At 37.3% G+C, this 15133-nt stretch overlaps 1 protein-coding gene across 3 annotated transcripts in view; it reads left to right on the plus strand.

Moving 5' to 3' along the window:
* SH3TC1 (SH3 domain and tetratricopeptide repeats 1) overlaps window positions 1–14856 on the plus strand; it is a 28434-nt gene extending 13578 nt beyond the window's left edge. The window contains exons 7-18 of one of the 3 annotated variants that reach the window (XM_059845242.1): window positions 128–296; window positions 603–676; window positions 1484–1679; window positions 2616–2743; window positions 5310–5351; window positions 6931–8616; window positions 8981–9161; window positions 11058–11208; window positions 12431–12553; window positions 12836–12986; window positions 13849–14045; window positions 14259–14856. In XM_059845242.1, coding sequence (XP_059701225.1) covers window positions 128–296; window positions 603–676; window positions 1484–1679; window positions 2616–2743; window positions 5310–5351; window positions 6931–8616; window positions 8981–9161; window positions 11058–11208; window positions 12431–12553; window positions 12836–12986; window positions 13849–14045; window positions 14259–14489 — 3329 coding nt within the window. In that variant the 3' untranslated portion in view covers window positions 14490–14856. Of the gene's footprint in view, window positions 1–127; window positions 301–602; window positions 677–1483; window positions 1680–2615; window positions 2744–5309; window positions 5352–6930; window positions 8617–8980; window positions 9162–11057; window positions 11209–12430; window positions 12554–12835; window positions 12987–13848; window positions 14046–14258 lie in introns of those variants that run through there. The other 2 variants (XM_059845243.1, XR_009486310.1) reach the window with 2 other exon arrangements.
* Window positions 14857–15133: the final 277 nt, after the last annotated feature.

Raw genomic sequence — 15133 nt, forward strand, 5'->3', positions numbered from 1 at the left:
TTCTTGACAAAGATCAGATTTGCAATTTCTAAATGAATATTACTGATGCTCTTGAAGCCAGTTTTAGGGCTTATATGACACTAAAATGTTACATAAAATGACATCTGCTCATCTGCTTTTATTTTAGGATCTTTTTTTGTTTTATATCCTGATAATACGGTAAGAAAGATGATGGTTACAGACAATGAAAAAACTTTTGAGACTGGGGCTTTTACTGAAGATGTGACAGGATCTGTGTATAGTGACATGCCCATGTGGTCTAATGCTTCCCTGGAGCCACTGGAGCCTTTCCATCAGTAGGTACCTGACTCTACCTATTCCAAATACATCTGATTCACATATGCACGTCTGCTTAGAGATGCCTCTACCTGGGGCAGGGAAAAATAGCAAGACTTTCTCAGTTTGGTTTGTTTTCCTGAAGTAGCAGTACTTTTACTACTAATATTAATGAAACCATAAACGGGTCTGAAGTGCATGGGCAGCGCTGAAATTGAAAGCTAATTGTGGGAGGGATACATCAGTTTTCATATATATTTTAAATATGACTCAACATTTAGTGAAGTGTTCTATGCACTAACTTAAATTTCTTTTCCTGCTTTCAGGTGGTTTCTTAAAGGGTATTCTAATCCTGTTGATTTTTCATATAAAAATGAATCTAAATCTATCCAAAAAGTTGGTAAGAAACTTCATTCAAACATCAACATTAGAACAACCCCAAACTTACTCCATGCTTTTGCTAGAACACTCTAAAAAGTTCAGTAAATTTTTGTCAATTGTATTAGAGTGGGGAAACAGCTTCCAAAATTAGTTTGCAGTAAAATTAGTGAGACTATAAATTTGTCTAAGGTTAAACTCTAAAAAGTCAAGCTCTAAAGTCTTGTCTTTCCCCTTTTTCCTCCAAAATACTACAGAAGGTAGTACGGAGTGACTAAGTTGAGAATGCCTCAGAAAATACACCAACGTAATTATGGATCTTTCACATGTGTGCTGCTTTTATTCATACTGCCAGAGAAATTAAACTTATACAGATGGTTTGAGGTTAGAGAGCAAATATAGCTTATTTTTTTCCATGATTTCAGTTTTAATATTGTACTGACTGGTATATACCCATATTTATCCCATAGGGATTGTTTCAATTGGTTCAAGTACTTTGCTCTGGCCCAAGTTCAGAGCCCTCTATAAGAGGGAAAGTAAAGACTTAAAACATTTCTTTTTGCTGCTCTATTATGAAGTCTGATAGAATTGTGAGAATATTTTAGGCTTTGCTTTCTAACAGGAAATGAGGATTTTTTTGCTATTTACAGATCTAATTATCAAACCAATGAAGTTTGGATGCTTTAAATCTTGTCACAGCAGATATTCAACTCACAGGTTCCAGGAACATTTTTGTTAAATATTTTCTGCTGAGTTGCTGTTCTATTAAGTGTATTTCTATTGTTAAATGACTTTATCTGCAAATATTAATTATCTCCTTATTTCACAGCAATGGGATCCTGTCTAGCTGTGATGAATTATGAAAGTATTGTGTCAGAAGAGCTGAGTTTCCAGGAAGGGGACAAAATTGAGATCCTTGGCTACTTCATTGAATGCATGGAATGGTTTCTTGGAAGACATGTGTTTACTGGCCAAATAGGTTTTGTAAAGACAGATCATGTTAAACTGGACTTATCTAGAAATAAGTGAGTAATACATAAATAAACTAGTCTTCTCAGCTTTGAAATGCTCAACATTAAATTTCGGGTGTGGTTTTGGTGTGAGGGTTTTTTTTTGTGTTTTTGGGTTTTTTGGAGGGGGTTTGTTTTGTTTTATTTTTTTGTTGATGTTGTTTTGTGTTGTTGTTTTAGTGTGAATTGTCATAGCATGTATCAGTCAAAACTGCAAAGGAATTGGAATATGAAGCCTGCTTAAATATTGTAAAATATTATAAGTCTGTAGCTGAGTTTCTTCCTGGGAAAAGAGGTTGATGCACTTTTATTGGTTCAGTTTCTATTCTTTGGCTCACAAGATCCAAGTAGCTTTACCCTTGCAGAACATTCTCTTGCTGGTCTCTCAAGATCTATGTTAAAGCACCCAAGTTCTGTTTTTTTCCCAGTACCCTCAGTTATATGCCTTAACTTGCTTCTAATGGGACCTTTGCAAACAGTTGCTAATGATGAAGACTGATGCCTCTAAAAGGATGTATTTCATCATGCATTGGCACCATGTAAATAGGCTGCTCTTATTAATATGCCTGAACAGTTTGCATGCTGAAACAAGAAGTTCCTAAATGCTGCTTGCAGGTCCATTTCATATGTAACTTAAAGTTTATATTAGAAAATCAATACCATGAAGTCCTTCAAGACTCATGCTTCTAACAAATACTCTCATAAAATGCTATCCAATGACGCTGACATAAAGCTTACTCTGATATGGCAGATACTGTTAGTTGTAAGCATAGTTACTATCAGTTTATATGCATATTTTATACATTGACTGAAGCTAATTTTGAATGCAGCACGACCAATAATGTAAAGATTGGATTCGTTTCTCTAACAAGCTCATATGTGACTGATGCAGTGAGCTCCTTAAGCCAAATCTATTTCAGGCACCTTCAAATTTACTCCTTTCCTTGCTAGATCACAAGATCTGGATTTTCTTGAAGAAGAAGAGCTATCTTTTTTTTCAAAAGAAAAAAATTTGGAAGAAGTAGTACATTTGTTGAAACAAACCTCCATCACAGATGTTTGTTCTGTGTACAGAGTAGGTAAGTATGAGTTTTACTCCTTTTTACTGTACAAGATACAGTAGTTCCTATACCCCTGTTATAAAATTATTGCTTCAATGATATCCCAGCATTTACACATATTTTAAAATATCTTAGTTATCAGTTGGATCTTTGATATGGCATGTACAAATCCTTTATATAATTTTTGCTATTTTTCTGCTGTTTCAAGGCTTTTTCCAGCAGAGCATTTGTAAACCTTTTGTCTTTTTTTGCTTTTTCCTGAGTGAATGTTAACAACAGGCTTTTAAAAACTCTCTTAAAGTGCTGTACAGATCTCCAGGATTTTACATGACTGAATTACAAATTATAATTTCACATGGCTGCATTGTTAAAAGCAGTATGTTCACCCAAACACTGCTGCCTTTTTGTCTTGGGAAAGGTAGCACAGCCTAATAGTTATTGATAGCTGATGCAAACACACACCTCTTCATGCTTGATTTAATTTTCAAAGGTATAGAAAAGCAGCAAAATCTAGTAATAGTAACATAATGTCTGATACAGCTGTTATTTCTCTGTGCTGTGCATAAGCAATTGGGGTAACTGGAGTTTCACCCTCAGACTTACTGTAAGGCAGGGTGATGTAATGATACCTTCTGATGGCAAACCTAGACAGAGACTAGATGGAGCTAAAGAATAAAGTACATGTCTATTAGGAGGCCTCAGCAGATTCACCTTGGGCAGCACAAGAGCCCAGCCAGGGTTACTCCCCAGGTGAACCCAAAATGGACAACCAGTCACGGGGTCTCACACTTTTATAAGTTTTGTTCTGGCATATTTGACTTAATTGTCCAATTACAGCTCCAGCCCATGAAGTCCCATCCTTCTTGTTTTCTTCTTCAGTCCACCATTGCTTATGCTCTTGGGCCTGAGATCTGGATTGGTTGTCCTTGGTCCCCAGCTAGAGAAGGAATTGTTTTGTCTCTCTACTGTCTGAAGAGAGCTTGCTATCCCTTAATATGAAGCCCAGACCCAAAGCAGTACAGAATCTGAAAAATATAAAAGCTAAAACCTGAGGCACCAGAAATAGTCTTTCTAAACTGAGGAGAGGCAGTGGTTTCTTATTCCACCACAGGCTGTTGGTGATGCATTTGCTTGTCCAATACCTAAGGAAGTTTTATCTCCATTAGTGCCATCCTGAGAGACAGGTCTGTAGGCTCCAGGTTGAAAGGAGCTGCTGTGTAGGTTGGAGTCAGGCACATTGGTTTAATTCTGCAAATCAGCAGGGTGTGTGTGTGTGAACAATAACTAAGGTGTGTCAGACCTGCCCTGGCAATGTGCAAAATGCCTGCACATCTGCCCTCCTGCGCTCTAATGAAAAGCCTGGGAACAAAAGCTCAAACCTCTAAGGTACTAAAGCATATCATGGGCTTAATGGACATACTGCTATTTTGCTGTTGCACATTTTTCACTACATCTCCTCCCTAGTCTTTGTAAGTATCACCTTCTTTTGCATCTTCCATCTTTACCACTTTTCTCTTAAACAGCTCAATTGATTCTCATAACTCAAGTTATCCAGAGCAATAATTTTCAATATTCACTTGATATTTTGTTGTGTGATGCGACTAAATGGATTTTTAATTCTTCTATCTACATCAATCTACTGAGAAGTATTTACTTATGAGCACTTCCCTGATTAAATATTTAGAGTATTAAGTTGCAACTACTGTAAACATCTGTGGCTTTCATCCACAAAGTCAGAAAAGCATTTATTAAAAGGACTGCCAGAAGTAAACAGTCAGGGAGAGGTCATTCTCAAAGGCTAGTAAAGTAGCTTTCCACCAGCTTAAATAGGTCTGTGAGCCTCTGCTTTTGTATCTATCTTTAATACCCTCAGTACCACTTCTATTGCATCAAGTGTATGAAAGGCAGTGAAAATATTCCTGAAATGCAGCATGAAAACTTATATGACTTAAGAAATATCCGCTACTCAAAATCGTAGTTCTTAAATGCTCTACAGCTGTGCTATGTTTAAATGTAAAGCTAGATCTATAGTTATAATGTCTACATAATTAGGCTAAAATTTAAAAATAGGAGTGATTTTTTTTTTTCACTCACCTGCTGTTAGAATGGCTAAAAAAGTCTGACACTCATCTACAGAAACAACCCTGAACTTCCCTTCTCATCTCTCTTCCCATTACCCTGGGAGTGACACTAAAAATACGAAGGGCTCCTTGCTACCTCATTTTACAAGCAGGCTGTGGAGAATGGTCGTATCTTTGCTGCCCACTTGTATTTTAATGCAGCAGAAATGCCACCCTCCTGCAGGACAGGTTGGCTTTTATTCTGACTGTCATGTGCTCCCCGCCTTACTGAGCAGAGGCAGCTACTTAATGATGGCCATGCAGAAGCAGTGAATTGTTTCAGCAGGAGGGTAAGTCCCTGTTAGTTTTGGGTCAGACTTAATATTTATTTTCTTCTAAATTTCCAGGATCTATCAAATTCTTCTGACTTAAAGAATTATCAACTAAACAGAACCTTATTTTAGGAGATTTGAAACTGAAAAATGACCAAGATAGTATAGCTAATATGCTTTTTTTTCTTACAGATGAATTAGAAGAACCTGAATTTCAGAAAGCACATGACTGTGGTAATACTTCATACACATACAATTTTTACATAAAATTAATGAGACTTCTTATATATTTGGTGTCTTTGCCCGCTATTCTCCTTCTAATGTCTCTTCACTTATTAATTTCCTTGTCTCATTGTTTGCTTTCTGAGATTTTGCTTTGACACCTTCTTACTAGTGTTTCTGTAAGACATTGTGGGTTTTCACTGATAGCAAATATCTTTCTTGGGACTTGCTATCCAGCTGTGAATTCTATGACTGACTTTCAGTGATGTGACACACATTCACCACCTCCCAGCCCCTCCACATTGTTTATCAAGGCAAAATACTGCTTATGGGGCACCTGGCAACTGCTGAGTTTGAATTCCAGCAGATTTTTTTTTTTTTTGGTTGGTTGGAAAACTTTGTCCCAGAAATAGATTTCCCAAAAGAGATATTTTGTTGAGAATGCAGAATTATTTCCCTTTGGCATTTTGTTGCTAAGCTGTCACTATCATTTCTCATATTGTACAACATTTTCCTAAACAACAATTTTTATATTTGTGATTCTGCTGCAGTTTCAGAATTGAGATTCTAAGGGAATTGAGCTCAACAAGCTCCTATTGATCTGCAGCTGTAAATTTAAGAACTGACTATGACTGAATACTCCACCCCTAATCCCTGTACTCCACCCCTAATCCCTGCCCTAGTAACTGGCCTGGAAAACAGTGGGAGGATTAAGAATTGATGGCATATCTGCCTTTATTATATTTGTAGGTATTCAAGGATATTGTCACTAGGAGAATTTAGATCAATGGCCACATCAGTTGCCACAAATTGGTGATTTTGTGAAAGATAATCTGTGCCAGCAGAGAATCAGGGCTGATATGTGATTGATAGAAGAAATCCTATTACACAAGACACAGGCCTGGCTGGCCAGGACAGGACAGGAGAACAAAACCTTTGCAGGCACCCCCAAGCACAGACTTGACCAGCTCAAATAGCACAGTCCTACTCCCTGCCCTGACTGACCTGCCTGATCCTGCTGTCAGGACACAGGCATACCCTTACTCTACATGAACATGAATGGTTTCCCATTTCCTTCACACCTTAAATCCAGCTATGTCCTGAGCCTGGGCCCCTTATCCAGCCTCCACTTCAGACCTGGATCTTCTTAGATTACCAGCTAGTCTGAATTGAATTTCTTTGTCAGGTCTCTTGCTCACATACACACGGAGGGAGCAGAGAATATACACTGACTGTACTTTCTGAGTATACACAGACAAAAGGCAGTTTGAATTAATGCTGGGCTTGAGTTGGATTAGCGTTGGATCAGGCCCAGGGCCTGGCTAGACAAGTGTACTGATCACTAACCTGCTTACATGTGACACATTCTGCTTATTACCACTCCTCCAGTCTCCCACACTTCTTCATCTTCCTTGCTATCTTTTTACACCTTTGGCTTTTCTCCTAGACATTCTGTTAAGAAATCATGCTATGTTTACATAATGTTTTCGTAACAGCATCTTCACTGACAAATGTTTTAGTTGGTCTATCAGAGGCCTTTGTGTGCATGCATGCAAGAAGTTGTGATCTGTAATTTATTTTTAAATTTCAGAAATTGCACCCTCACCTGCTAGCCCAGGATCCACTAGCAAGAATGGCAAGATAGAAGAATTGCTGAAGAACTTCAAGAATTTGGAGGCCACTCAAGCTGAAGAGCCAGCTGCTGAAGGGAAGGAATCTGCTGGCTCTTCAAAGACTGAAATATTTCCTCTACCTGAAGGGCCTTGCTTCCACATTTGTCAAGAAGATACTCAAGCATCTGACATCTTTGAATCATTGTTACTCTTCTTAAATAGGAAAGAGTATGAGAGCAACTTCAAAAGCCTGTATAATTTCTCTTATTCATTTATGAATAGTTTGTTTTATGGATTTTCAGAAGAAGAAGAACTGGTTAATTTTTTAAGATTAGCAAGGGAAGCAGCAAAGAAAGCAGGTCTGTCCTGGGCACTAGCAAGGCTATGCTTTCTCTTAGGCAGGCTCAGTGTCAAAAAGCTGAAGTTTTCCCAAGCTCGTGTGTATTTTGAGGAAGCATTGAGAGCAGTAGCTGGAGGGTTTAGTGATTTGTACTTTGTGATTGCTCTTTATACAAATCTAGCAGCCATCTACTTGACCCAGAAGAACAAAGAAAAGTGTACTCATATTTTTGACAAGGCTGCATCTCTTCTCATGGGAATTCCCAACTACATTTGCAGTGCTGACCTGGAGTCAGATATACTGAAGTATGCTCTGAAGAGGACAATTTTGAGCCAGAATAAACATGCAGAGGCAAGGGCATGCTATCTGCTGGCAAAACATTACAGTGCACGCAAACAGCACCAAGAGGCACTGCCATTCTTGGAAAGGTTTCAGCTCTTGCTCAATGACCTGGGTTTACAAAACAGTTTATCCAACAACTGTTACTTCAAACTGGCAGAGTCCTACCATGAAAAATGTTTGCCACACATTGTATTAAGTTGCATAAAGGTTACCTCTCCCCCGAGCTCCAGTACCTTAATGGATTCCCTGAAAAGGATTGATTTAGTCATCAAAAATGCTCCCAAACTATACGGCCTGAGAAAACGCAGACAGATATTCCCATCCCAAATTGCACCTTACCTCATACAAGCACTTTCTTCTGTCTTTACCAATGAGGAGGAAGGAATGTGCAGCACTATCTATCTCAGCTTAGCAAAGCTCTACAGACACCACAAACAGTATGGAAAAGCCATTGCTTACATGATGAAAGCACTGGACTCTGCTTCTGCTAAGCCAGAGGAAACAATCAACTATTTGGTTTCACTTGCTTGGCTATACATTCTTTACAAGCAGTATGATGTGGCTTTAGCCATTTTAAATGCTGTTGTAGGCTCTGCATGGAGCAGTCCTCAGCAGCTTGGCATTGCTTACAACATGCTTGCCATTGCTTTGAAAAGGACAAACAACACAAAAGAAGCTGCTGAGGGCTACTACAAAGCACTGTGTCTTTCAAAAGAGACTGAGATGACCCATAACCAAGCCATAGCCCTGGCTAATTTTGGGGCACTCTGCCTGCATGCAGCAGCCAGCAAGCTGGCAGAACATTATTTTATCAGGGCAGTTAAGCTATTCTCCAAGCTTCCAATTATGGACTGTGGTCAAGATTTTATCCAAGTCCTCCTTCAGCTGGGACGTTATTATGTTGGTGGAACCGAAAGAGAGAAAGGAAGGATTTACTATGAATGGGCTTTTTTAGTTGCAATGGAGACAAGTCATCTGGAGAGTAAGTATATCTTTTATAAGTCACAAAATGTACCCTGTTTGGGAATGTTAGTTATACATGTATGTTACATTGTATTTAGAAGATTCATATATTACTTTGCTGTTTTTCCTGCCATAATTGAGGCAGCTAATGCAGGTAAGGTGACTCCATTACTATTTTATTTTGGAAATGAAGTTTGAAGTAACCTCTAGCCTTTGTTAACTTTGGGGGTGAATGAAATGGCAGTGGGATGTTCTTGTAATGATTTCTATATTTTTCATCATCTGTGCTGTAATTTTTTGAAGCAGTGAAAATGAATAATTGTAAAATTAATTTTCATTTTAGAACAGAGATTCAAGTTTGTTTTTCCAACCTATTCTCCTAGGTCAGCTGCAAGCAATTAAACTGCTGTGTCATTTCTACAGTACAGTTTCTCCCAATAAGACTCAGTGTGTCATCTACAATGAATATCAACTATCTTTAGCCAGAAAGATGTCCAACAAAGTTCTGGAGGGACAAATTTTGGAAACCATTAGTCAGCTCTATTTGTCTTTAGGAACAGAAAGGTAAGACATGCTGAATGACTTTTCTTTCATTCTGATTTTAACTTTTTCATCCTGCAATAGATCTCAATTTTTCTGCAAAAGCTGAATATTAGTGATTTTTTTTCCCTCTCTCTCTGCTTTGGTAATACACTTTATCAGAATTCAAAAGTCCAGTGCTTACGGAGAATTTTCTTGTTTCTTTTTAAGTAACTATAATCTCTCAAGGGAGACAAGATGTTCTGCAGGGATTAGCACTACTTCAAAAACCAATTTATTTTAAAAATCTACATAAATACATTTTAAACCTATTGTATGTTATGCAGCACTTGATGATTGCTATATCAGGTGATTTGTTTTCAAGGATTTTTGCAAGACTTTTTTTTTTTTTAAGGCACCAAAAGAACATATTCTAAACAGGTCAGGCATTAAATTGCCTCTATGTAAGTGTTCCTCTTTGAGGAAGGGCTTTTTTCAAAACTTACATAAGTGCAAAGCCCAAGTGGAAACCTGCATAGTTTTGCTCTTCTGCAATTTCTGCTCTTATTATATATACTGCTCTTATTTTCCAAATACCAATTTTTTGCTCTGATCTATTGAAATAACAAACTGCACAAGTTATATTATAGTAGCAAGTGCTCAGGAAACTTGGTTTTCTCTAAGAATATTTGGAGTGTTTTTTAAGGCTGCTTTGTCTGTTTTTTTTTTTTTTTTCTTCTTACTGTATTTCAAGGAGTTACTTTTGATTCAGATATTTTCAAGCTTGCCTCAGTAAGGATGCAAAAAAAATTCTCAGTCATGGAAAGAGAACAGATGCCTATTTTAGCTTTAAGTGACTGTAGGCTGAGCATTTAATGTACTTAGTAGGTCACCCAATTTATTTTGCTTTGTTAGGGCTTTTTAATGTTATAGTTGGTGACCATCCTTTGGAGATACTGAAGACAAAGGAGTTAGTTAAGATTTCAAGCTGCCTGGAATTTGCAAAGAGACTTCACTAGCTGTAGAAGCTGCTGCTTTGTGTGCTTGTAGTAGATGGAATTTGTATATCCCAGGAGCCTGGCTCCCAGATGTTGACTGTATAACCTTAGCATGCCACCAGATAATAGCACAAACCCAAGATGGTGTTAGACCACAGTATCCCAGTATTCCTTGTGTTAGCTGCTCTGAGTAACAAGGAAACTCAGCTCTTCCAACACCACAACTGTGCAGGTCATTTTCCATTTTAATATGTTTGTGTCTTGTGCTCAGATGAAAATACATTGGGTCAAGGGGATGGAAGTCTAGCACAAAATGGAGAAATATTTAAGATTTCTGGGGTTTCTATGGCTGGTATAAAGCCCCACAGCATCAATAAATCTGGTAATTTAGTGCTTCTAGAACTGATCATGAGAATGGGACATTCTCCTCTGCCCTACTATTCTCCTCTGTCAGTTTCTTGGGTTTTTTTCAACAATTGCTGATTAGTCTCAATTGCACTTTAGTCAGATGTATAGATGATTTAAAAAAAAGGGTGAATTCTTTGACATTTTTAGTAAAAATCCATAAATGATAGAAGAGTTAAAGATGATGAAAGACTTTTCTACTTCTCACAAGTTTGAGGTAGAGCAATAAACCATCTTGAAATAATATAACAGGAAAAAATGTATGAATAACATAATATAATAATATATATACCATTATATATATATATATAACATATTTATAGAATATATAACAATATAATAATAATCTAACAGGAAATGTAGATGGAACAAAAGAAGAAAAAGAGTTTTTTAGTTACCAGTGTAATATGGCTGAGAAATTTTAATTGTGCCCTAAATAGGGGAAACAGAATGTCTTACAGCAACATTTCTTGTTATGAAGAAAACTATTTGCAATTCTGAAGAACCCTACTGTGATTAGTACTTTTCCCTATTACAGGGCCTACAGGTCAGCTCTGGAATATACCAAAAGAAGCCTTGGAATATTTATAGATCTCCAGAAAAAAGAGAAGGAGGCATATGCTTGGCTCCGGGCAGGAAAGATATATTATGTTCTGAGGCAGAATGAGCTTGTGGATCTTTATATTCAGGTACATTGTCAACACTGACAGGCATGCACATGGTATCAGTGTAGCACAGGTGGCATGGTAAGAGTAAATAATTAGATATAAAAATTCCATACATTTTGCCAGTTGATGTTCAGATCATTTAGTGCCACCATTCATGTAATGCTCAGCAGGGGAAGGGAAAGTCTCAGCATTTTCCTCTGCTAATCCATTTTAATCTGTTGCTTGATTCTGGAAGGATTTTGGGCAGTGACATTTCTTAGTTCATGTTAATTCTGTGTGTTCCTTCAACACCATTTACCAACTCTACAGCACCACAGCAATTATATGACACAGGCATGCTACATGCTGGTGGGTAACAGAGAATAATCACCTAAGAATGCTGGCTTGTGGGCCAGATTCCCAGGAAAACAGAGTAGCTTCTTTAGGAAGCATTTCCACAGCATCTGAATTTTTCCTGCTGTGGCCATGCCTTGCATGACCCAGGGCCAACTGGACCTGCTGTTGTGTTTTCACGTGTGAGAGCAGAGGCACGTGTCTTGCACGCCTCTGTGCTCAAGTAGAAAGGAGGACTTGTATTAACTGAATGCAATTTGAAAACTAAGGAAGACAAAGCCACAGCAGGATTTTTAGCCTTGCCTTATGTAAAAGGCACATTTTTCATTACTATTTTCTCTGTCAATAACTGAGGATCCTGGTATTCTTGCTTTGCGTGCTCTGTCGTTAAATCGTTTTTGCTAACAAGACATGTCTTTATCCATGAGAACAGAATAGTGGACCTGCATTTATTTATGGAAATCAGTTCACAGGTTTTTAAATCTGCAGTTAGCAATATCTTACTTGCAATTGGAATTTATTTATATATGTTTGATCTAATTCAAATTTACTATGTGGCAGCTATCAAATATACTTAAAATGTTCTGTGAACGTTCTTAGAATGTTATGTGCTGACAAAGATAGCAGGATACTATTGCCAGAAATAGGTAACCAGGTTTTTATTTCTTCTTTAGCACCTGCCACTGGCTTGTACAAAGACAGGGTACCAAAAAGGAGCATATTCACATCAAATATAGCCTTTCTCATCATTATAATAGGAAAGTGAAAATGATCTTTTCAAAATTACTAATACTTGATTATTATGATTTTCATGATTTTGATTATTATTACTATGATTTTTTTTTTAAACCATGGAGTAAACAAGATTTAATTTCTTTCTTTCCTTCCCCATTCCTCTTTTACTTTTCAGGTTGCTCAGGATGCTGCTCTTTGCACAGGAGATCCAAATTTAGGAATGGAATTGTTTGAAGCTGCTGGAGACATATTTTTCAATGGTACTTGGGAAAAGGAGAAAGCAGTGACTTTCTACAGGGTTCGTGCAGTTTTTCTGCTGCATTGATAGTTATGTACCTCCCACCATAGCAGGTATTCTATAAATGCTGAACCAAAAGCTGACCCTCTCAGCACACTGTTCCAGTGAGTACTTGTCATGGTGTTAGTAGATATCACCTGTTTCAAATCACTTCTGGTTGCAAGAGCTGTTCTAAGCAAAGAGCAAAACAAAACCAGAAATTACTTGATTTGGCATAAATGAGAGCCAGTCAGTGCACATCTTGGGGTTCAGCCATACCTAAGCTGCTGTTGTGTGTTTCAGGACAGGGCTCTTCCACTTGCTGTTCAGACTGGCAACAAAACCACTGAACTCAGATTATGCAATAAATTGGTGGAATTGCTGATGAATCTGAAGGCTTATGAGGAAAGTCTGGAATATGCAAGAGTAGCTCTCGTTCTCAGTGTAAAATTAGGTAAGAACAATTTCTATTATAGCTGAGTATAAGTGATACCTCTAAAAATACAACAGAACTCTAAATTTCAAGTTTTCTTCCCTTGCATTCAGTCGTTTCTTGCCAGGATTTCATAACACTACTATAATTGCTATTTTTTGCTTCTAATTGAAGAATGAGCAATTCATTGCTTACTCTTCAACTTAGGATCAAATGGAAAACATGTGGTAGAGCACAGAATCAAACCTGGAATTTTATGTCCAAACTGAGTGTGTTTCTAAGAGCTAAGATACAATATTCATGAATAAAATAGTCCTAAGAGGATTTTGAGAGTACTTTCAGATTTGCCCAAAGCTCTGATTGTGGGCCAACATAAGATGGAAAAATTGAAAATTATGGGTCTAGTTTACAAATGACTGTTCCTCAAATTTGGTAGCTGTTCAACTGATTAAGAACCTTCTTAACCCTCTGTACAAGCACAGACAGGTCATTTTGATCAGTCTGAAAATAATCTTTGTTGTAAATTTTTATGTAAAATATATTTTGGAATGGTCAAGGGAGTCTTTATTCCCATTAACTTTCTTTCATGATAATTCATTTGTATTCTTTGTAAGAATGCATATTGTGTATGTGTGTGTGTATATAATATAATACATACATGAGAGATGAATGTAGTTATTTCTTAAAATCCCAGGCACTGTCAAATCCTATGGGAGGAAGTTCAGAAATTCCATAGGATTTTTCTCAAGCAAATGTGTTTGTTTCTTTTTTTTTTTTTCAATAGAAGCTCAGAAAATTCAATATGATTTTTTTTTAAAAAGTAGTATAGATTTAAGTAGTCTATCTCTTTGTTCATATCCTGACTCCTATGTTATGTCCATAGGAAATCAGTTAAATGAAAGAATAGCTTACCATCGCCTGGCAGCCATCCATCACCATTTGGGTCACTGTGAACTAGCTGAACACTTCTATTTAAAGGCCTTGTCCCTCTGTTCCTCTCCTCTGGAGTTTGAGGAGGAAACACTCTATTATGTCAAGGTGTACTCAATCTTAGGAGATATTATATTCTATGACCTTAAGGTAAGAAATTTTAATAACTTGTGTAGCAAATTTTTATATTGAGTAATATTTCATAGAATCAGATTTTGCCATTTTCTGGTTTTGTGTGTTTGGAATGTAAAGTGGGAAAACCTCAAAAGCTCAGAATCTATATTATTTTTATTAGATACTTATAAACCTGAGGTCTGCAGTCCTCTTGCACTGCTTGTACTATCTTTGAGCCTCTTATTTCAGGACCCCTTTGATGCAGCTGGCTATTACCACTTGGCACTTGCTGCTGCCATGGACCTGGGCAATAAAAAAGCTCAACTGAAGATTTACACCAGACTTGCTGTGATCTACCACAACTTCCTCATGGATCGGGAAATGTCTCTCTTCTTCTACCAAAAGGCAAGAACCTTTGCAACAGAGCTGAATGTAAGGAGAATAAATTTAGCTCCTGATCAGTGTTACAAGAGTTCATAAGCGTTTTTGGAAAATGCAGCCTAACTACTGCAGAAGTACCTAAGGAAATACTGCACTGGCTTTGTAGGAGGATGCAGGCTGCATTCAATGACTCATTATCTGTGTGCTGTAAGGTGGAGCTCCTCATCCCAGACTAAATTAACAGTTTATATGGCAGTGAATTACATTTCATTGCCTTTAAGATACAGAGTCTTGTAGTTCTTAAGGATCCATCTGTGAACTAAAACCAAAACCCAACAGTATTTTTTTAAAAACTACAGTTTTCTTTGCTGTGTCTTTCTGCCTTGATGGATATTAGAAAATGATTAATGCATAGATGCAATGAAAAATATTTAATAAAGTGTTACAGCAGAAAACCCACTCAAAATGAATTGTGGTTTCCTTTGCCTGACTTAGCTTCATTACATTTTTTGACATCAAGTAAATCCATCTGCACAAGCATGTTAGGTGGGCTTGAGAATTGGTTTGACCCAGTTCCCCAGACACCACTCCTCATTTTCTGTCAATTTCATCTACTGCAGTACTTATGGGAACTAGCTTTATCTTCTAATTCAAGAAAACTTACATACATACTGTACTAACAACTAACTGGTTTGTAGAACTGAAGGCTCTCATAATGTGAGTATTGGTTTTGTGAATTTCAG

The sequence above is a fragment of the Haemorhous mexicanus genome, chromosome 4, assembly GCF_027477595.1.
Source record: "Haemorhous mexicanus isolate bHaeMex1 chromosome 4, bHaeMex1.pri, whole genome shotgun sequence".
NCBI lineage: Eukaryota > Metazoa > Chordata > Aves > Passeriformes > Fringillidae > Haemorhous > Haemorhous mexicanus.